Raw genomic sequence first — 22,956 nt, 5'->3', positions numbered from 1 at the left:
CGGTCAAAATTGTACCTAGCATTTCTTGTTCCTCAGCCATACTCACCTTGGGGAAGTTTTCCCAAAGGAATAACTCAACAGATTTTTTTTAAAAAAAAATACAACTCATACTCACAGATGTTCACTGTCGGTAAATACCCGACTGTTTTCACTTTCACCAAAAATTGAATAAATAATAGTACCCACACTGAACACTTTATATACATCAGACACTTATTATATACAGTATCTTGTTTAGTTTTTACAATTCTTTGAGTTAGATATTATCATCCCAAATTTTCAGCGAGCTCGGTAAAAAGAGCTCTGGAGCAGAGCTGGCTGCAGGGCTGTGAGTGCCCACATCCCACGTTAAAGAGGTCGCCGTTCCCCACCGTCAGGCTTCTCATTCAACAGCCCCCTTGGCCTCAGGACTCGTCCCTCCAAACCTTGGTTTCCTCTGTACGTTGGGGGTCGCAGCAGCACGTGGGTCGTGACGAATAAGCCTGGTCCTCCACACACGACACCTGCTCTACCTTGGAGGGGCTCTGTGTTTGTCATCAGGTGGTTTGTGTTTCAAATATATGGCACGAGCACCAGAGCGCCCCACTGCCTGAGCCCAGGCCCAGGTGACATGCACCAACACAAAGGCCCTCTCTGGTTCTGTGGAGAATAAGGGCCTTTCCATGAACTGCGGGGTTGAAGGAGCATAAACACAACTAGCTGAAACCCTCGGGAGAGCAGTGAGGCGCCTATGGATGGTCCCCACGTGCTGGGCGACAACTGATGCTTTGCAAGGGGGAGCAGCAGCCCATAAATCTCAGTAAATGGAGGCGTGAAGATTCTCCCAGCTCACCAACCAGTGCTCACCTCTGCTTGCTACTGAAACAAAAGCAGAGCCTCTGGAAATTCCAATCAACCCCATGTCCCTCCCTGAATGGAACCAGCTCCCACAATTTAATTCAGCCCAAAGTGCATTTATTGAAGATGTACTAGCCCTCTATCCTAGGAATATACAGTCTAGACTAGAGCCTATGTGAAGAGCTCCATTTATTCGTGTGTGTGTGTGTGTGTGTGTGGTTGTTGTTTGTAGCCCCTGCTGTGTGTTTAGTACATAATAAAGTGGCCATAGTGCCTGCCCTCAAGATTACTTTCTAAAGACATCTATAATTTACAATTCGTGGAATCTGGATTAAAAAAGTTATTAATTCTGACTGAGGCTGGTAGACTGGGCGGGTCAAGAATTGAGGTTTTGAAGGATGAATAGGAGTTCACCCGCTACCAAAATAGAGAAACTCTTTTCACGGGGATTGCTTTTCTTCCGTCCTTCCAACAGCTCTGTGAAAATTTACATTCTCTTTTGCATAAGTGAGAACAGATTCTCGAGGTAAAGTTACTTGCCCAAGGTCCTCAAGCACAGTTGATGGAGCTGGAATATCAACGTGGGCATCACTCCCCCTACACCCATTAACTTTTCTATTTGACACAGCAGCATAAAAAAAACACACCAAAAAACAAAACAAAACACTGAGCTACTTTAAAAAGGCTCAACCATCACGAAAAACTGAGAAGCAGGAAATTTAAAAATAAATATAAAAGGCTTGTTTCCTGCAGCACTTCTCAGAGCCTCTCGTGTGCCATGTGAGTCTACAAAAGTAGAGTTTCCAACATGCATGTGGCCTCAGAACATTTTACTTGGTGCGGGAGGACTTGAGGAAACGTGTAATAAGGTGAGATGATCAAGTTGGGGCTTTGGAACGAGTCTGGGCTCCAGGCAGAGCCCCACCATGTCCAAGCGCTGGGACCTGGAGCAAGTGACTCCACTCTCCCAGGCCCCAGGCTCCTCATCTGTGAAATGGGGATAATGACAGAACCGGCCTGGTTGTGAAGAATAAATGATTTAATACGTGGAAAGTCCTTCAAAGTGTCAGGCACAGCATAGGAACACAACTATTGATATTAATATTACCACACTGGCACACAAAAGTGACCCTACTGGAGGAGTGTTGGGTGCATCTGGCCCTGGGGGGGTGGGCTGACGTCCGGAATTTAAGCCGACCCTGCTCCTGGGGTGTAGACGCCATCAGAACACACGCTAAACTGACCACTGCACCCCATCACCGAAATGCCCATCCTCCTGCCTCCACTGCTTCTTGGAGGAAATACTCTGCTCTTCTCTTTCCCCAACACTGAAAGCTGACACAGGCCCTCCAGTTACTTGGCCCCATGGACATTCAAATAATGTTAAAAATAAAATTAAATTAAAATAAAATTAAAAAAATAAAATAAAAAAAATAAAAAGATCATGCGAATAAAGCCATCCTGCAGGGCATCATGGCTGGCTCCCAATCAAGACGGCCGGGCCTGGAGCAGGCAGGTCTTGAACAGTGGCCACTGCACTGTCCCCGTAACCCCGCAGAGGTGCAGGACGATGCGGCGGGCGACTGTCTTCGGCACCAGCCTGGCCCTTCTGTGCGGATGACAGTGGTAGAAGCAGCCATGTGTGCATCTGTTCGCCACGTTCCCAGGACTCAAGTCACCATCGCCCAGCCCGACTGGCCCCCCAGCCACTGACATGGCTCAGTTTCTAGGCCTGGCTCTGGACAGAGACTAAAGATATCAATTTATCTACACCAATTTATATTCTCGCCATTTCACACAGAGCATAAGGGTGTGGGCATAGAGCTTCTGTTACAATAAAAACCAATCCGCTTATTCTTCATGTGGAAATCATGGCAAAAGGCAGCTGGGAAAGTGATCCAGTCCCCAGAACATGGGATCCAGAATAACTCAGAGGACATCTGGTCCAAGTCCCCATTAAACAAAGGGAAAAACATACACACCAGCCAGGATCAGCATGATTTTAGTAACTGCCAAAATTGTTATGCCAGCAAAACTGACCCTCTGTGACTTAAATGGCTATATTTGCAACCGTAGTATAAATGTGAGGTTTTATAATAGCTTCAGGTAATAAACCCTTTTAAATGCATACGGGGAAATGCAAAAGGTAACAGCCAAAACATTATATTGCACCTGCAGTTCCAAACGCATCCCAGCTCCCCATCTGGAGCGGACATCTGTGCTTTTTATCTACAAACCAGCATCCTTTTAACTGGAATCAGGCCAGAGCTGCCAATCACGAAGCCCTACCTCCCTGCCCCACAGGATGTGCACGTGACCTAAGGTGGGCCAATCGGGGCCATATGAAATGAACTCTTTTCACTGGGGAGCCAGGGCTCTCTCTTCCCCTGGGCTCAAGACCCAGAAGAACCATCGTGCCTGGACCATTTCTCCTGCTGTACAGAGGCCACCTGAGGCCAACCCAGAGAAAAGAGAGAAGAAAGGAAAATACTGCCTCAGCCGCAGATCCAGCCACACCTAACGCCAGCCGCCCCTGCACTCCCCAGGCCACAGAGCCAGACTTTCCCTTTTTGCTGCAATGTAAGTGAGTCTGCCAACAAAATAATTAGAACCAATACTCCCAACTGAAGGTTCCCGCCCCCAAAAATCATATTTCCCCAAATCACCCTCATTCACTGGCCCACTTAACCAACTGAGAAGAGTTCTAGATTGAAAGGAACTCAGCCGCCCTAACAGGTTTGGCTCAGTGGATAGAGCGTCGGCCTGCGGACTGAAGGGTCCCAGGTTCGATTCTGGTCAAGGGCATGTACCTTGGTTGCGGGCATATCCCAAGTAGGGGGTGTGCAAGAGGCAGCTGATTGATGTTTCTCTCTCATCGATGTTTCTAACTCTCTATCCCTCTCCCTTCCTCTCTGTAAAAAAAAATCAATAAAATATATTAAAAAACTAATAATAAATAAATGGAACTCCACCAAAGGCTAAGGAGTACAGAGCTTGCTGTAGGGGTGATTAAAAGTTCTGGAGCCAGACAATGGTGACGATCACACAGCACTGCAAATGTTCTTTATGCCACTGAATTGTATGCTTCCGCATGGCTAAAATGATCCACTTTGTGTTGTTGTATTTTATCAAGACAATCTGCAAGATTCAAAGCACTGCCCTCCTGGACGTATCCTGGCGAACATTCTCTCCCGGCTTGTTCCCTTTTCCCCTGGCCACCGGCTGGCCGACGAGGAGAGCTAAGTGTGGACGGCAGAGGTCAGCAGGAGACGTGGGCCAAGGAACATGCCTTCCATTGCATTTTTCATTCTGCTGCCATAAAGGAGACTCCCCGCCCCCGAAAGACGGTTAACCATTAAAACCACTTACTGAGCATTTACTATGTCCCAGGCCTGGTGCGAACGCTTTCAGAAGGTCATCTGACAACCCGGACCTTTTAAAAATGATCATCATGCCTGTTCATTCTGGAACCCCACCTCCTGAACACGTATTCCAAGGAAACAATTCGCTGGGAGAGAGAAGGAAGCTGTGTGTATTCAAATGTTGGCTGAAACATTCCTTATAAAAATAAAAATGGGAAACAACTCAAGAGGCCAACAACAGGGGAACACTTAGTACATCACAGTGCACTTGTGCAACGGGCAGCCAGCCACCATTACAGAGGCTCTGCAGTCGCATAATTTATGCAATTATGTTAAGTAAAAAAAGAAGCCAACTAGAGCGTGATTTGCAGGCTGTGACAGCATCAATGCACAGAGGTGGGGAGCTCGCCCACACAGCTGGTAGGGAAGATGGAAAAATAGGCCGAGATAATGGAATGATAGGAATTTTTGTCTTTATTACTATTTTTTAAATAAAAGCCTTATTTTGGGACAATTTCCTATTTACAGAAGAGTGGCAAGAGACTGTACCGAGAGTTCTCATAGACCCTGCACCCCAATCTCACAATTGTTAGCATCTTGTGTTGCTGTATGCTCGTCACAACTAAGAAGCCAGAATTGGAACGTTGTTGTAACGAAAACTCCAGACTTCATCCCATTTCCCCAGGTTTTCTGTACCAGGAGCCAACCCAGGAGACCACGTGGCAGGCAGCCTATTTGTGTGTGTGTTTTGTTTTGTTTTACAATCAATGGCTTTGGGTATATTCGCAGATGTACAATCATCACCGCAGTCAATTTTAGAATCTTTTCATCATCTGAAAAAGAAACCCCTGAGAAATCATTTTGCAAAATGCAGAACCCTTTGGTAAGGAGCGCTCTCTCTCAAGTCAGCTCCCTTCCCTTCGTTCTTCTTTCTGGAATCCAGAGTTTCTTTTCTCAGCATGACGCCATGCCCTAGCCCCAACCTTGGAAGTTTCCAGTACTGTCAATTTTCATTATGTCCAGGATGGAAAGAAACTTTACAATAGAGAGCTCTACAAGCAGAACTGCTCAGAAGCCCGGAGACAAAACCAAGGGCACACCCGCCTGTCCCCGCTTCCTTTCAGTCAAGTAGGGACTTGGGAATAAGTCAGCCCTGGCCAGTGCCCAGCTACCCAGTCTAGGAGTCTGTGCCATTGCTGATAGAACCTTTGCCATTCTATAGCCACCAAAATTATCATAAAGCCCCCGCTGGCCCTGATAATGACATGTATTCATTCAAAAAGTGTTATTGAGTACCTACTGTGTGCCAGGCACTGTTCAGAGAGGGCACACATGACTTGGGTCCTCATGGCCCCCACTGGAAGTCAACCAGGCTCAGTCATGATCCAAACGGGTAGTGGCCGCCACTTCAGCCATCCGTCCAGCCCCTTCTCTACGAGCCATCTGCCCCAACCTCAAAGGTGAACTGACAGCCGCCATGCTGCTAGTGGGTGATAGGGTCACAGATGCAGTTACCTGCCTCCTAGTCACACTCTGGGAACAATGGTAGCATTTCCCAGTGGTTCAGAGACAGCTTGCTGAAGTCCCAGCTAAGTCACAGACCCGGGGCCAAACTCTGCCCTCTCTGTCCCTGCTGGGTGTGACCCCCAGATCCAGAAGGAACACAAGGCCAATTACCTGCACGACCTCCTTCACCAGGGTCTTGTCTGTGCCGGTTTTGGCTCGCTGCAGCCCGCTGACGTTCTCGCCGATCCATGTGATGAGGGCGAACTTGGACCTCTTGCTCATGGCGTCCCCGGTGGTGAAGCGCACAAAGGCGAACAATCGGATGTCATCTGCGACCAACAGCAACAAGAGGGCATAGGGCTCAGTTAAAACACCCCAAAAACACATCTCCGAGGAGGGGCTATAAGTCACAAGTGTACCCGATTGGTGCGATGGGGGCCCCACACTGACCTTGGCCAACATTCTGTCATTTGATCCTGACAACAGCACCCAGGCTTTGATGCCCATTTCACAGACAGGAAATGGAGGCTCAGAGGGGTCACCTGACACTCCCAAGGCCACAGAGATCATTGGAAGCCACGCTGGATGGGAACCCAGCCTCTCTGGCTGCTACACCTGCAACCCTCCCATCCCTCATGCAGTCAAAGCTCAAGCTCTGTATCTCACTCAGGGAGAACTTTGTCAACCCTTCTTATCCCCAGCCTTTGACTAGGAATGGGAGAGCCACGTGGAGATGGGAACCGGGCGGGGGGAGGGTTGGCCTGGGATACAGCCCTGGGCCCTCTGGCCATGTCTAGCTTATGGCTGGACAAGTAGGCAATTAAGAATTCTTAATATTCTCAAGAAAAAGAAGAAGGATTATTAATATTCTTCCATTAGCTGTGTTCTGCTTGTTGCAGCTTATATATTCATTTCTATAAAATGACTCTCGGGGCTATCGTGTTCCATTGATCTACATTTCCATTTCATTACCGCACTTTTCTCATTATCGTCACTTTAGAATCTCTTCCAGCCCACCATGCTAAGTTCCCCAACCACCACGCTCTGCACTACCAAAGTATTCTCAAGTTTTTAGAGTCCCGCGTGGTGTGTATGCGTGTGTGTGTGCGTGTGTGTGTACACGCCCCACTAGGATAGACTAGAATCGCTCCACCTCGGCGCTCCTGGCACTCAGGGCTGATCACTCTGTGGTGGGCACCCTGGGCACTGTAGGATGTTGAGCAGCACCTTGGCCTCCACCCACTAGGTGCCAGTGCCACCCCTCCCCAGCCCGTTATGGCACCAAAAACAGGTCCAAACGTTGCCCAATGAATTTCTAGATACAGTTTATGTCCCCACTTAATCGGATCCTTTGTGTTTTCCACTGAAATTCGGTGCATTTCATTGAGAAATCACATATTCTTGTTCTGCTTAATCCCTAAATAGCTCATATTTTAACTGTACTGATCAGTGAGATCTCATTATGGTCCCTACCTGGCCACGGCTGGCACATGGGATGCTATTGGTTTGGGTTATTCATCAGTACCAGCCGCTCTGCTCAGCACTGATGCTCTTCATGGCTCAGTTGTTAGCTTTGGGATCTCTCGGGGACCCCCTGACAGTGCCGAGCTGTGCTTCTCCAGAACCGTGTACATTCGAATCGTGGGGATCTCGCTAAAACAGGTTCTGATGCAGCAGACCTAAGGTGGGGCCCTGGGGTCTGCATTTCTAACTGGAGCCCAGGTAATGCTGATGCATTTGAGGTGTTTCATCTATTTGTCTTTAAATCAAGGTGCCTTTCTTCCTATAATCTTTCTGGGTGCCTCCTTGCCGAATCCCACACGATGTGTAGGTTTACACTGAGATACTGAGACCATCAGCCCGCTGAGAGTCATGGAGACACAGTGTGGAGCTGATCAAGTTCATTGCCTGGTTACTGCCTCGGAGCCCAGCACTGCCAGACAACAACTCCACCGTCTCATAGGAACCCATCTGTCCCAGGGAAGCTAAGAAACAGTTCTCAGCAGCCCAGGCTCCTGACGCAGCCTCTACAGTCCAGGCCACAACGCTGATTTCTTAAAGGAAACATCCATCATGAGGACCATTCAGGCTGGCACAGCATCTCTATTTATAAAGCACATTTGTTTTACTAGTTCACTTGGTCTTCATACGATGCTGTACAGTGAGTGATGCGGGGGGAGAGGGGATGCGGTACTGTCATCAGCTTCATCAACATCCAAATCACCGTTTGACAGATGAGGCTCGGAGTCCTGGGGTTCCCCCAAAGTAACACACTAATAATGCCAGAGCTGGACTTGAGGCCAAGGACCGGGATAACTCAGGTGCGTCTGCCCCCTGCCACGGAAGTCCAGCGGGCACCCATGGTGGGACCTGACCGTGGGGGTGAGTGGATGACAAGGCCATGGGGACAGAGAAGAAAGGATGGTCTCAGGGACACTTCACAGGCCAAATCCACAGGATGTGGTGACCATCCAGCCATGGGAAGCAAAGAAGGGGTCCAGCAGATTTCCATGGGAGGGAGGCCTCTGTCTCTTACCCCAAAGACCCTGACGTAGTCCCCTGACATCTGAGCCACAGCTGCCTCATCTGTAAAACGAGGTGATGTTTTGGTCCTTCTCACTTTTTTTTTCTTTATGGAAGTAAAAGTCCATAGCATAAAATTCACCATTTTGACTATTTTAAAGCATAAAATTCAGTACAGTCACAATATTGTGTGGTCATCAGCACTGTCTATTGCAGAACATCTGCATCACCCCAAAAAGAAGCCCCATCCCAGGAGCAGTCACTCCACGCCCTCCTCCCCTCCCCCGGCAGCACCAATCTGCCCCGTCTCCGGGTGGGCCTGTTCCGGACATTTCTCACAGATGGAGTCACACACCATGTGGCCTTTTGTGTCTGACTTTCACTCAGCATGTTTCCAAAGTTCACCCACATTGTGGCGTGGTCAGTCCCGCACAATAATATTTCATTATACGGATATGCCACAATCTGGTCACCCGTTCATCCGTTGGTGGACATTTGGGATGCTTGCAAAGTAGGGTGATTTTCTACCACCCTCAGGAGTGGGTCATGAGGATTCAATGCGAACGCTGTGAAAGCTGCCTGGTGTCAGGCCTCCGACGTGATAGAATCTAAATGAGGCTGGTGGGACTGAGGAACTGAAATTCACGCAGCCACATGGGGCTGGTGCAGACAGCGTGGGGCTGAGCTGCCGAGCACTTCCCAGCAGTCACGGCTGTGTTTGGGAAGCCAGCGCATTGTTTAAATGAGGCTGGTGGGACTGAGGAACTGAAATTCACGCAGCCACATGGGGCTGGTGCAGACAGCGTGGGGCTGAGCTGCCGAGCACTTCCCAGCAGTCACGGCTGTGTTTGGGAAGCCAGCGCATTGTTTTGAGTAGTGTTATGGGGGGGGGGAGGGGGCGGGAACCAGCACCAAAGTGTTTAATTAAATTGCAGCCTTGACCTGAGGGGGAGGCGGGCCGCACATCAGATGCCAAGGCAACACAAGCAAAAGAACAGGCAGTCTGTTTCCATGGGAACCACTCTGGTTCCCATTTCCACATCGGTTGGCTGGCCATTTGGGTTCTGTGACAGCATTTGGATTCCAACGGCCCCATCTCTGGCCAAAGCCTCCATGTGGGAAAGTTGCAAATCATGTGTCCCAAGTACCAGCTCAGGACCTGGCACAAGGCAGGTCGGTCAGTCACACCTCCCTCCTCCAAGGATATGGGGAACCTGGCCTTGTCCTGCAGGCAATGGCACTGAAGTTATCATGGCAGCGAGGCTGTTTTCCTGAGTGGCTGTTGGGCGCTTACTGGACAATGGTTTGACCAATGAGACTGCTGACCTTTCTGAAAATCCAACAGTCGCGTTATGCTTACAGATGTTTGCATAGATTTGGCCCAACATTGAAAAGTCATCTGAGTCTAAGATGAAAAACCTGTTCTGAGCAATGTTTTCAGAGCTGCCCACGCAGACCTGAAGCCTCTCTCTCCCCCATTCACCCTGTAGGAGGCTGTGAGGCCACTTTGACCTCAAACTGGTCTGTGCAGGAAAAAGTTCATGTTCTTAGACACTCTTGGGCCGCCTTCCTTCTGGACAAACGAGGCAGACCAAACACAAACACGCAGCCGCGGCACCCCAACAGAAGCGGAAACATCTCATCCCCTCATTCATCTCCTGCTAATATCACTCACACGCACAGGAAAACGCGGGTATATCGACTGAGAAAGGCATAGCTACCCCTCATCATATATGTATAGTGGCATGTGCATGTATATATGCATGTGCCTGGGTGTGTGTGCATGTGTGTGCATGGGTATATGTGTATGTGTGGACACTAAGATGGTAAAACTGGCTGATACTTGAGGTTGCTGTCACCCTGATGGTGCCACTTGGTCCCCAATGGGGCCAACAGCACATCTGTCCAGACTGAGGTTCAGGAGTGGAGGGTGCAGCTCCAGATGACCCCAGTGGGAGAAGCCCAAACACTCACACCAGGAGACCCCCTGGGTCCCCTCTACAGGAGGCCTCAACCCAGCTGTCCACAACACCTGCACACGGGGCCACTCACCTCAACCTTAGGCTCCATGGCATCCAGGTTGTGTCCAAGTTCCAAAACCCACTAGGAAATCACCCCTACTTTGTACCAGCTCTGTGACTTTGAATGTCTCTAAGCCTCAGTTTCCTCCTCTGGAAGGTCACACACCTACCTCATAAGGTGGTTGTGAGGATTAAATGGGGGTGGGAGGAAAGAAACACGAAGGCCTTGGCTGATGGGACGGTCGTTATCTTTCTATCCCTCCTCTCCAGTGAAACTGCTCTCAGGTCTGCAGGGGCCCAACTGCTGAGCCCAACAGAGAGCGTCCTAGCCTCTACCTTCTTCACTGGCTTTCTAGAGCCACCGAATTCATGCTCACTGCTCTGGGTTTCAAAGCAGGGGCACTTCTGGGAGCACACGGCCCTTTAGTCACCAGGAATGTTTCTTTTCTTTCTTTTTTTTAAACATTTTTATTGATTTCAGAGAGGAAAGGAGAGGGAGAGAGAGATAGAAACATCAATGATGAGAGAGAATCATTGATCGGCTGCCTCCCGCATGCCCCCCACTGGGGACCGAGCCCGCAACCCGGGCACGTGCCCTTGACCAGACTCTAACCTGGGACCCTTCAGTCTGCAGGCTGACGCTCTATCCACTGAGCCAAACTGGCCAAGGCAGGAGTGTTTCTTAAGGACCTACTATGTGCCAAGCCCAGCTAAGCACTGGAGGGTACAGATTAAACCAACAAGGGTCCTAAGGGTGCTTACAATGTGCCAGGCACATCACATTTATACATATTTGCATGTTTCATTTTGACCTCTCTTTGAGGTCAGCACTGCTCACAGCCCCATTTCACAGATGACACAAAGGCTCAGAGAGGTGAAGCGATAAGGAGCCAGATGACTCTTGCACTGGAGGACTGGTGAAATGCAGACCAGCAGTTCTCAAAGTGTGGTCCGCGGAACAGCAACATCAGCATCACCAAGAACACACTGGAATGTGAATTCAGAAGCTCCGCAACTGGGGCCCGCACACTGAGCCTAAATGAGCTCCCAGGGGGATTCTGAGGCCTGCAAACCTGGAGAACCACTGACCTCGAGGAAGAGGTGAGAAGAGGAAACGATGGGGCTTTGGGCATGGAGAAGCCGCTCCACTCCCGGTAGAGAAAGGGGGTGAAGCAAAAGGTCTCGCTGGCAGAAAAGCTGATGTGCTGAAAGTTGAGCCTCCACCCCTTCTTTCCCCCGCACGCCTTTATCTGAAGTGTAAAGGAGCTTCCTGTGTGGCCTGGCTTCTCAGCAGTGTCATTTACAGAACTAGAGGCAGCCAGGTGTGGTTCCTGAGTGTCGCACCATCAGAGACCATCAGGACTGTCCCCCCAGAGACGCTCTCTCCGCCCAACCCCACAGCCTAAGAACGAGCCACTGAACCGTGGCACTGGGTATGAGAGAGCTCTTTCTGTGACCGCTCAGTCATCTACTTGACATTAGCCGTCATTAACAAGGATTCCCAAAGGCATCACAAAATCCCATGGAGCCTCATCCAGGGAAAGTGTCAACCAATGACAAACCAAGGTCGGAAGTCCCGCCCCCGAGGACTGTCAGTGCCCCTGCATGGCCTTCCGGCGGCGCCAGCAGCTCCAAGGCCAGGTGGACTGCACGTCCGGTGTCCCTGATCTGAGGCTGTGGACGCCCCCCCCCTTCCCATCCGAGAGTCTTGTTCATGAAAAGATGGTCCTCACGTGACATTAATAAAACTCCACTCTCAAAAGAACGTGAGCCTTTGGTTGGCCTATGACGCCTCATCCAGCCGGGTTAGCAGCATGGGAGAGCTCTGGCCCAGCCCTAAGGCCCCCTGAGAGCCCGGGGCAGGGCTCACCTGGTTCAGTGTCCTACTTCCCCCTGCAGGCTCCCCGCCTTCACTTACTAAGCAAGTGAACACACAGCATAAAGTCGTCACCGGTGAAGCTCTCAGACACCGCCTGGCACAGAGTAAGTGCTCTAAGCACCGGCTGCCATTGTGTTGAGTTCTCTCCTTTGCAGCCCCTTCCTCCCTCCAGCTCTCCACTAAGCTTCCTCCTGCCGAGACCCTACATTTTCCTTCGTTCTCTCCTGCCTTACCACCCCTCACCTCCCTCCATCTGTCCCTTTTCCTCCCCTCTCTCCCCACCCCCTGGGCTCTCTTGTCTAGGATCAGAAAGGAGGGAGGGATTTAGGAAGACAGAGAAGGCAGGAGGAGCAAAGCAGCGATGCTAAGCAGTTATACAAGGGAACGTGGGAAGAAACAATAACACAGAGGAGAGGTGACCACAACAGGGCATGAGAAGGGTAGGGAAATGGGGGGAGGGGCGGGTCTGACTGCTCTGGAATCACCAAGGCCACGAGGATGAGCTGCGTTAATATTTTCCCCAAAATTACGAATGGCATGTAATCCACACCAACCTTTCGAGGGCTTCCCCTGCCTCCCCCAGCCAGACTTGACAGCTCCCGAGGCGCAGGGAACCCTGAGGGGCTGATTCTGCCCAACCCTCCCCGTTAGTCTCACCAGTGTGATCCCAACACAGGATCCACATTGACTGAGGCCCCGCCTTCTCCCCACAGGGACCTGGTCTTCCCCAAAGCCAGCCCCCAGCCCCGGCTGGAGAAGGGCACATACACCCAGAGCAGACAGGATCTGCCACAGGCCAAGCAGTGTACAAACGGCTCGCACTTTTGCAAATACTTGGGACAATTTTTTTCATTACACACAAAACACAATTATTCTAATTAGAGATATAAATAAGCAAAGATAAGGGTCTCACCACGTAAGTAAGCCCTGTGAACATTTTGATCTTCGTACCTACTTTCCCGTTTGTCTAGTTCCTGTTGGGTCCCACAGTGCCAAGCACAGAGTAGGTACCCAATAACCACCTGCTGGCCAACAGAAAGGAGAGAGAGAGAGAGAGAGAACTGAGCATTTTATCCTTTTCATCCAACACTGAACTTCAGAAAGAGACAGAGAACAGGGGAAGGGAACACAGGGAGGAAGTTGCCCCAGAGCTCAAGATCTGACCCGGTCCTCGACCAACTCCCTGAGAAGTTATGCAAACAAGGATCCCTAAGGAGAAAATGACCCACACACCAACGAGCTGAGCTGTCAGCTTCCACCAAGCCAGCTCCCTGGAGGAGGTATGAAGGGAAACGGGAGAGTTCTCCTGCCGCCCAGGGCAAGGCGACAGCTGGACAGTGACCACACCAGCACTCACTCCCAGCAGGCTGTGGGGGGCGGGGGGGCAGGCAGTGACTGTATGGCAGGAGGAAGACTTCGGAAGCAGAAAATGTCCTCTCAGGGCCTCACCAGGAGACTAAAGGCTGAGGGTCAGAGAAGCCGGGTTCCTCCCTTAAAGGGAGAGCTATTTTTACTGAAAGGCCCCATCTCATTCGCTCTCTCTTTTTCTAAGGGACTTTCACTGTTTCCCTGGTGGGTAAAACCCCTCCTGTCCCACTCAAAACAATTTTTCTGAAAACATTAAAAAGAACAAAAAATTAAGGAAACCCATCCCAGGATAAAGGCCCTGTGTCCATCCCTCAGAGAGCAGGATGGAGATTCTGTTTACTGCTGGGATCTACACTCGGTGTGCGCCTGTGTATAGTCCAGTCCGCACTGAGATCACACTGTGTGCAGCTTGCTACCGTGTCCCCCCTGTTCCTCAGAGCAGAGACCTCCCAAATGATTCCTTCCTCTTAGAGCTTACACTAAATGTGGGGTGACCCAGCTTTGCAGGTCTGACCGAGAGCACCAGAAAATGGAGTACAGGATAGCCGGAGGAGAAGGAAGATGATTGCTTCTGCAGAACCCGCCCCTCCGGGAGTGGGCTGATCTGCAGACCCAAATTATCAGGATAGCTGGTGGTTTTCCCCTAATGACACAGCACCCAGACCTTTCTTGTAATGATGACTTTTACTTCCTTAAAAGGAAGTCAGTGTGTGATACCCAACTCCACCTCTGACAGAGGTCGGTGGCTGCAGCAGTTCCTGGAGGCTCTGAGTACATCATTACAGCACCTACAGCGAGACACACAGGGGCCCCTGGCGGAGTCAGGGTCTGGCTGCCTGAGCACAAAACGCCCCTGGTGTGCACTGCTCTGCATTCTTGCATCTGCTTTTTACAGTTTTGCTGTTTTTTCACTGCCGTCAGTTAGTCATTTGACAAACACTTATTGACACTGATCCAGAGACTTTGCTGAATAAGACACAATCCCTATGCTCAAAGAATATACAATCTAGCCTGGGGGGTGGGGAGGAGTATGTGAACACAATGTAGTTAGAGCCGTAGCAATGAGAGTTATCACAGGGTGAATAAGAACATAAAGAAAGAAGGAAATGAACTCTGCCTTGGGGTTGGTGATCAAGGCAGGCTCCACCGAGGAGGTGATGTTTGATATGGGATTTGAAGGATGACTTGGAGTTCATCCAGCTACCAGCAAGGTAAGGACAAAGGGGATTCATGTTAACAACTTAGCGAGACTCTGACAGACAAAAGCAACAGCTTCTGCGGGCAAGTTCAAAACGCCTGCTTCTACCAGCCCTTCTATTTTTAACTTACCACAGGCTAAAGGGCCATATAATCAGCTTATCATTACAGTGTTTAAAATAAGAGATTAAAGGCTCCTCCAGCTTGCTCGCACCTACTCCAGGAGGCCAGCAATCTTCCCTGCTATCTCAAGTGCCCACAATGGCCCTGACACACTGGTCATGCTCAAGAGTATTTCTTGAGTAAATCAAGAGCCTCTGGCCCATCTCCTGTAGCCACGTCGCAGTCCCTCCGTTCAGTGGGAAATGCCATTTTATAAGAATAAAACCAATCTCCTTTCTGGATTTTAAAGGTGTGGCTTCCACCTGCAGAGAACAGGAAGGAACAGACCCGTGGAATGAGCAGATATGGACAGGTAACAAGTAACTGGTCTGGACCAATCTGCCCATTAAAAAGGCATATGGGGCCAAAACCGGTTTGGCTCAGTGGATAGAGCGTCGGCAAAAAAAAAAAAAAAAAAAAAGGCATATGGGAATGGGAGACCAACAACAGGCTGTTCCTAGAGTTAGCGACGCCTGCATAATGTGAGGGGTTCTTCTTTACCTTTCAGGCTCTCAAGGCCAAGTACAATACCCAGAAGAGCAAAGCCAACTCTAAGCTCAGCAGCCTGAGGGAACCAAGAGACCGTCCGTGTCCCAGCCACCCCTTCCCTCTCTGGTCCCCAGTTCCCTGGGCTGGAAGATGGCTTCTCCGCCCCTGACTCAGAGCTCCCGGGTGGTGGGGACGGAGGCACAGACAGCTTCCCCTCACCCTGGCTGTTACCGACATTCCCAGCCCTTGAGTTTGCCCGCACATTTACAGCTGACTCATTTAACTCTATTGATTAACTTACTATGAGCCCACACGAATATCCAAGACAGAACCTCCGGTTTTCTTTAAGTCCTCATTTCGGACGCAGGGAATTGAGGCAATGGAAGATATTTCAGCACCAGCTCTGTGTGGGGCTGGATTGGAGGATGAAAACACAGTCAAGGGTATACTGCACTGTGTCTGGGTGGCAGTCCTCATCAGAACTAGTAGATGGGGTAAAGCCTTCAGAACTAGGCAAGTGGTAAAAAACACTAGCTAGCCCAGCCAACGTGGCTCAGTGGTTGAGCATCCACCTATGAACCAAGAGGTCACGGTTCGCTGGGTTGCAGGCTCAAACCCCATTGCTGGTGTGCATGAGGCAGCTGATCAATGAATGATTCTCTCTTATCATTGATGTTTCTATCTCTCCCCCTCTCTAAAATCAATAAAAATATATTTAAAAACAAAACAAAACGCTAGACAGTGATGACAATGAAGGCAATGGTAACCATTATGGAACAAATGGAGGCAGCGAGGGAAATGAGAACACAGGCGATCAAGTCCACGCAGAGCGAGCCGCACAGGGGGCCGTGAGGTTTGAGAGCAGGCAGGTCTGAAATGGAGGGGAAAGTGACAAAACTGAAAATGCTGACCTAGGAAACAGCCACAAAAAGGACCAAGGTGAATTCTAGGTCTTAGAAGTGGTGGGAATAAAACGCATGCTGCTCAGTAAACCCAGTGTCCTCATGGCGGCCTGCGAGGCCAGCCATGCTCTGGGCCCTGCCCATTCCCCGACCCCACCACTCCCTGCACACCTGGTGCCACGGGCCTTCTCGATTTCTGTCCCCCTGCTCACCTCCTCTCTTCTTTACATTTTAAAAATGGAGATACTATTGCCCTAGCTTGTTTGGCTCAATGGGTAGAGTGGCAGCCTGCAGACCAAAGGGTCCCGGGTTCAATTCCGGTCAAGGGCACGTACCTCAGTTGCAGGCTCCTCCCCCCACCCCAGACCCTGGTCAGGACTCCTGCAGGAGGCAACCAATTGATGTGTTTCTCTCACATCAATGTTTCTCTCTGTCTTTCCCTCTCTCTTCCACTCTCTCTAAAAATCAATGGAAAAAAATATCCTCGGGTAAGGATTAACCAGAGAGAGAAAGAGAGAGAGAGAAATCATTTACATACCATAAAAGTCACCCCCTTTGTGAACTGTACCTTTAAGTGTACAATTCATTCATTTGCAGTATATTCACAAGGTTGTAGAATCATCACCACTGTCTAGCTCCAGGACACTTCATTACCCCAAAAGGAGACCTTGTACCCATGTGCTGTCACTCCTCATCCCGTCTCCATCCCTGGCAGCCATTAATCTGCCTTTTATCTCCATGAATCTGCTTGTTCTGAAAACTTCAAGTAAACGGAATCACACAATGTGTGACTTTCATGCCTGGCTTCTTTCACTCAGCGCAGTGGTTCTGAGGCTCGTCCAGGCTGCAGGTGAACCAGTGTCTCATGCCTGTTTATGACTGAATAACAGTCCAGTGTGTGGATAGACCACAGTTTGTCTATCCATTCATCAGTTGACAGGCATCTGGGTGGTTTCCAGTTTGGGGCTATTGTGAATAATGCTACTGTGAGCATTCATGTACAAGTTTTTATGTGGGCACGTGTTTCCATTCCTATTGGGTGTATACTAAGGAGTGGGATTGTTAGGCTTAACCTTTTCAGACTGACCTGCCACATCAGCTGTACCATTTTCCACGCCCACCAGAGGGTTCCAATTCTCTACATCGTCACCTACACCTGTATTACAGCCTCCTAGTACGTGGGACATGATATCTCATTGGGGATTGATTGGCATCTCCCTATTGCTCGTGATAGCGAGCATCTTTTCATGTGTTTATTGGCCATTTATAGATCTTCTTCGGAGAAATGTCCATTCAAATCCCTTGCTCATATTTTAATTGAGTTGTTGTCTTGTTATTGTTGAGTTGTAAGAACTCTTTATATATTCTGGACACCAGGCCATTATCATCTATACTAGAGGCCCAGTGCACGGATTCACGCAATGGTGGGGGTCCCTTGGTGTGGCCTGCGGGGATTGGCCCAAAACCAACAGTCCAATGACGCCTGCCGCTCCCGCTCATCCCAGGCCCCTCTGCACATAGGGCGGGCTCGCACCCAGTCAGTCCCGATCAGGAGAGGCTCGTGTGGCAACAGTGCTCGCCAGCTGCGAGCCCGGCCACCTGGTGCCCGTCGATCAGCTGAGCAGCGCTCCCACTGTGGGAGTGCACTGACCATCAGAGGGCAGCTCCTGCATTGAGAGTCTGTCTCCTGGTGGTCAGTGCGAGTCATAGCAACTGGTCAATGGGTCATTTGGTCAACTGGTCGCTTAGGCTTTTAAATATATAGATGGTTTGAGGGCTTTCCCTTTTGCTGGGCCTACTCCTCACCCAGATACCTGCATGTCTGGGTCCTTCTCATTCAGGTCTCTCCTTGGTGTCACCTCCTTTCTCACTAGACCAGCCTTGCTAACGGTGGCTTCCCTGTAGTCCATCTGTCGCCCATTTTATTTTTTTTATGGTGCTCATCTCCTGAGAGAGCACTTGCTATCTTGTCTATTATCTGTCCTTATACTTCCAACAGAATGCAAACTCTGTGACTTAAATCACTCAACGTCCCCAGGACCCAGAGTTCCTGGCACATAATATAGTCCTCAGTTTAAATGTGTTGGATGAATGAGTAATTACAAATCGCCAAGGAAGAGAGGAAGTTACTTTTCTGGAATCAGGTGCAGTCAGCTTTGCCAAATCAGGAACAGAGCAAGCGGCACAGTTTGGGGCTGCGAGAGCTCGTAGAGTGAACACAGGCCCTCCTCTGTGGGCAGGGCCAGAGGGGCTGCGATTGCCTGGGCTCACACAGGGGCTGCAAGGAGCCTGGCTCTTCTCACTCCTCCCCAGAAGCCCCTGCATGACCCACAGGGCCCCTGGCCTGCCTGCGGCAGCAGCTTCCTCCATTTGCACACCACGAACAATATACTCCATTCTATAGTCATTATAGCAAAAAAAGGGAAGAAAACTACTTCTTGGTCATATCAGATGACCTCCAAGGGCCACCCTTTCAGACAAAAGTAGTGAAGTCAGAATTTCACGCTGGGAAGGATAAAGGCGTTTGAATTACAGCGTTACTCCCCAGAGACCATCACAGGCTTCCCACTTCAACAAAGGCAGAGAAACTGCCTCTGAGCTGCGTGTTCCTACAAACATGACACCAGCCAGAGGCCCTGGCCTGAGGGCTGTCCCTGATGGGTCAAGAAAAGAGCTTGTGGAAAGTTGTTAGGCGAGGAGACCCTAACAGTTCTCATCACAAGGAGGAATATTTTTTCCTTTTCTTGTTATCATGTCTATATCAAACAATGAATGTTAACGGCATTTCACTACACAGGAGAGGGCAAAATTAGACGGACAATTATGAGTACGCCAAACACAGTTTATTCTTGTATTATTAAAATCATAACCTGCATGCCTTTTTCCATGCAAACAAATGTAAACCTCCCTTTGCCCACCCCTGTATATGAAAAATTAAACCATCATGCTGTACACCTTAGAGTTATGCAATGATGTATGTCAATTATGTCTCAATAAAACTGAAAACAGAGGAAAAAGGAGCTTGACTATGGTCTTCTTTCCTTGTTTCAAAAGAATTCCAGCTGCAAGTGTGAGAAAGCAGCCGATGTCAGGAACACGGGCACTGGACACAACTCAGCCCCTGTGCAGCCCTGGGCCAGTGCTTCCACGGCTCTGAGCCTCAATTTTCCCATCAATGAATTGGGAATAACAACAGGGTCTACCCCACTCGGTCATGGTGTAGATGAAATGAAATCATGATTAGATGACCGTGGCTGGCAAAACAGTGGCCCCAGAGCTGTCTGCATCCTCCAGAGCCTGTAACTATGTGAGCTGGCAACACAAAAGGGACTTCGCAAATGTAACGAAGGTAAGGACCTCCACATGCAGAGATGATGCTGGATGATGTAGGCCAGTGGTTCTCAACCTTCCTAATGCCGTGACCCTTTAATATAGTTCCTTATGCAGTGGTGACCCCAACCATAAAATTATTTTCGTTGCTACTTCATAACTGTAATTTTGCTACTGTTATGAATCGTAATGTAAATATCTGATATGCAGGATGTATTTTCATTGTTACAAATTGAACATATTAAAGCATAGTGATTAATCACAAAAACAATATGTAATTATAAATGTGTTTTCCAATGGTCTTAGGCAACCCCTGTGAAAGGGTCGTTTGACCCCCAAAGGGGTTGCGACCCACAGGCTGAGAACTGCAGACCCACAAGCATCCTCAAAGGGAGGAGAGGGAGGTAGGAGAATCAGAACCAGAGAGAAGGCATTGTGGGAACTCAACCGGCCATTGCACGAGGAAGGAGCCATGAGCCAAGGGATGTGGGTGTCTCTAGAAGCTGAAAAAGGCAAGGAAGTGGATTTTCTCCTCAAAACCAGCCCTGCTGGCACCTTGATTTTAACCCAGTGAGACCGATTTGGGGCTCTGACCTCCCGAACTGTAAGATGATAAAATTATGTTGTTTTAACCCCTTCCCCAACAATTTTTTTGTTAAAAACGTTTCTTTTTCAGACTAATTTTTTTATTTTGGTTCTATATAGTATTTTTGATGCTGGTTATGAAAACAGTTTGTAACTCGTCTTCCTATAAACCATATTTTTTTACCATATTTTCTTAGTATACTCGTCAACGACTGAAAAAGAACATTTTGTGAAAACGAGTATACACGTTTCTGCCGGGGAAGGGGTTAAGTTTGTGGAAATTTGTTACAGCAGCCATAGGAAACTCACACAATGCCTGGCACAATAAAGGTGCAGTGCTCACCATCATTTTTTAAAGTATTATTATTACCGATTATTGGCAAAGAAACTTACACAAATGCATGGACAATAAAATAAGCATACGTGCACAAGAAAAAAATGAGATAGATGAGCATAAACTAAGTCCAGAACTGAAACAGGATCTAAAGCAGGTTAATTTGAAAATGCACTGATGAAATAAAATACAAAATGCTGAAGTACCTGCCCTGCCTTCAGACACAGGCCTCTGGGGACCTGTCCCTGCTGTGCCCACTGAGCTAAAGCTGAAAAGCCAAAACACATAAAATTAAATCGGTGAGGAATGTAACCATGCAATGGCTCTGGGCAGGAGACCTGGGCCAGAGGCCAGTGCGGGCGGGGCACCAGCCAGGGAGCCTCCTGCCTGCATGAGGGGACTGGCATTCATGCATCTATGTTCATTTATCTATGGTCATTGACAGACTCCACAACATCTGGGGAGCATGCCAGGTGCTGTTCTAGGTGCTGACGGCACAGCAAAAAAACAGAGACCAGGATTCGGCCCCTACCCTAGGAGCTGACTCTAGCAGGAAGACAGATGACAGATACAGGAATGCTCGTGTGCATATAACTTGGGGAACTGTAAGTGTTGCAGCCTATGACTTGGGCCCACACAAGGGAGCAACACACGCACTGAGAAAAAAAGAGATTGGGACTGGCTAACCCTGAGGAGTGGTGATTCCCCACTGAGGACGCTGCCACCAGAGTGACAAAATCCCTCTCTCCAGGACCTCACCATGGCATTAAAGAAACAGACAAGCCCTGGCCGGTTTGGCTCAGTGGATAGAGCGTCAACCTGCAGACTTAAGGGTCCAGGGTTCGACTCTGGTCAAGGGCACATGCCTGGGGTTGCGGGCTCAATCCCCAGTGGGGGGCATGCAGGAGGTAGTCGACCAATGATTCTCTCTCATCATTGATGTTTCTATCTCTCTCTCCCTCTCTGAAATCAATAACAATACATTGGGGGGGAAAAAGAGAGAGAAAGAAACAGACAAGCACACAACCACTGAGTGCACAATGAGGTGACATCACAAAGGCAAGGAAGGTGTCTGAGCAGAGGGGTCATTTACGATGGGCCTTGATGGATATAGAGAAGTCCTCCCGGAAGGCAAAATGGATGAGGACAGGGCAGGAACACTGTCCACAAGTCGCGAGAAAGGGGGCGGGGAGGGCAGCACAGTGCAGGGGGAAGCTGGGAACCTCGGACACAGATTTGGTTTCAAAGTCCAGCTTTTCCACTGACTGTGCCACCTCAAGCAGGTGACTTTTGACTCCAGGGACACCATGATTCCTCATCAGTAAAACAGGGATAACTCCCACTTACAGTGTCATGTCCTCTTCCATTATGTCCCTCATGGATGAGAAAAATTTTAGATGAGACAATACATGCAAAGCTCCATGCAGTGCCTGGCATTAGGACATCCATGAGGTCTGAATCCTTGTGTGAGGAACATGTCTTTTGGGAGAGACATTAGCTGATGACCATCTGTCAGTAAAATTCCCCCAGGTGTACTGGAACTGGGCCTCAAAGGAGAACGCGGCCAAGGGACCAAAGAAAGAGACTCCAGAATTTGACCAAAGAGTTTATTAAAGGAACTTACGGGCAACTTGGGCAAGTTGGTGGATGTCCGCACCCAAAAGGGAATGAGAGCTTGATATATATATATAGCCTCCAGGAACACAGACGGCTTGTAGCTAACAGGCACATGCTGGTTAAGAGCTGCATATTCCAAAGCCCACCTCTCCTGGGATGACCTGGAAGTCACATCAAGCTCTAGAAACCATTTGCCTAATAACATCCCACATAAGGGCCATCCATGTCACCTAAGCATTTGGGCCTTATGGGCAAAAACTACAAAAGGTTCTTAAGGGGTGAGGAGCTGATGTAACCTGATGCATAGTTCAGAAAGCCACCTCTGCCTGGATTGCACATTCACTGGAGTCAGGGAAGGTGCCCACTTAGTGCTCACACTAAGGGCTTGACACACAATAGACACTCAACAAGCGCCCTAGAGAAGGGAACACCATGAGCAAGGGTGGAGCCCCAGGAAACATCTACACTTAGGGGGCAGCAGGGGAAAGGAGAACTGGCAGGAGGAAGTGAGAACAGAGATGAGAAACACAGAGAGTGCACGAAGGGAGCACTGCAGGGCAGAAACAAAGGGAAGGAAATTATATTTTCTGTAACTAAAGGTCACTGACAAATGCTTGAGGAGGGTAAAGTGGAGTAAAGACAAAGAAACGGCCACTAAATTTGGCAACCAGAAGATAACCGAAGACCTATGCATGGGGTCTCATGCTCTGGGTGTCAGGGTCCATCCTATATAATAAAGAGCTAATATGTAAAATGGTCATCGCGCCCTCACGCCGTAAAGGCTCAAACACTCAACACTGGGGAGAGAGGAATGGGGACCAGCCAGGCTGCAGCCCAAGAGCAA

General features: G+C 49.3%; 1 protein-coding gene across 1 annotated transcript in view; it reads right to left on the bottom strand.

The window, feature by feature from the left end:
* COTL1 (coactosin-like F-actin binding protein 1) overlaps window positions 1-22,956 on the bottom strand; it is a 40,670-nt gene that overhangs the window by 8,143 nt on the left and 9,571 nt on the right. Inside the window, exon 3 of the mRNA XM_006762237.2 lies at window positions 5,877-6,034. Coding sequence (XP_006762300.1) covers window positions 5,877-6,034 — 158 coding nt within the window. The remainder of the gene's footprint in view (window positions 1-5,876; window positions 6,035-22,956) is intronic.

This window comes from Myotis davidii, unplaced genomic scaffold (genome assembly GCF_000327345.1).
Source record: "Myotis davidii unplaced genomic scaffold, ASM32734v1 scaffold77, whole genome shotgun sequence".
In the NCBI taxonomy this organism is placed as follows: domain Eukaryota; kingdom Metazoa; phylum Chordata; class Mammalia; order Chiroptera; family Vespertilionidae; genus Myotis; species Myotis davidii.
The sequence above is the reverse complement of the archived record's forward strand: the minus strand, read 5'-3'. Positions and strand labels throughout refer to the sequence as shown.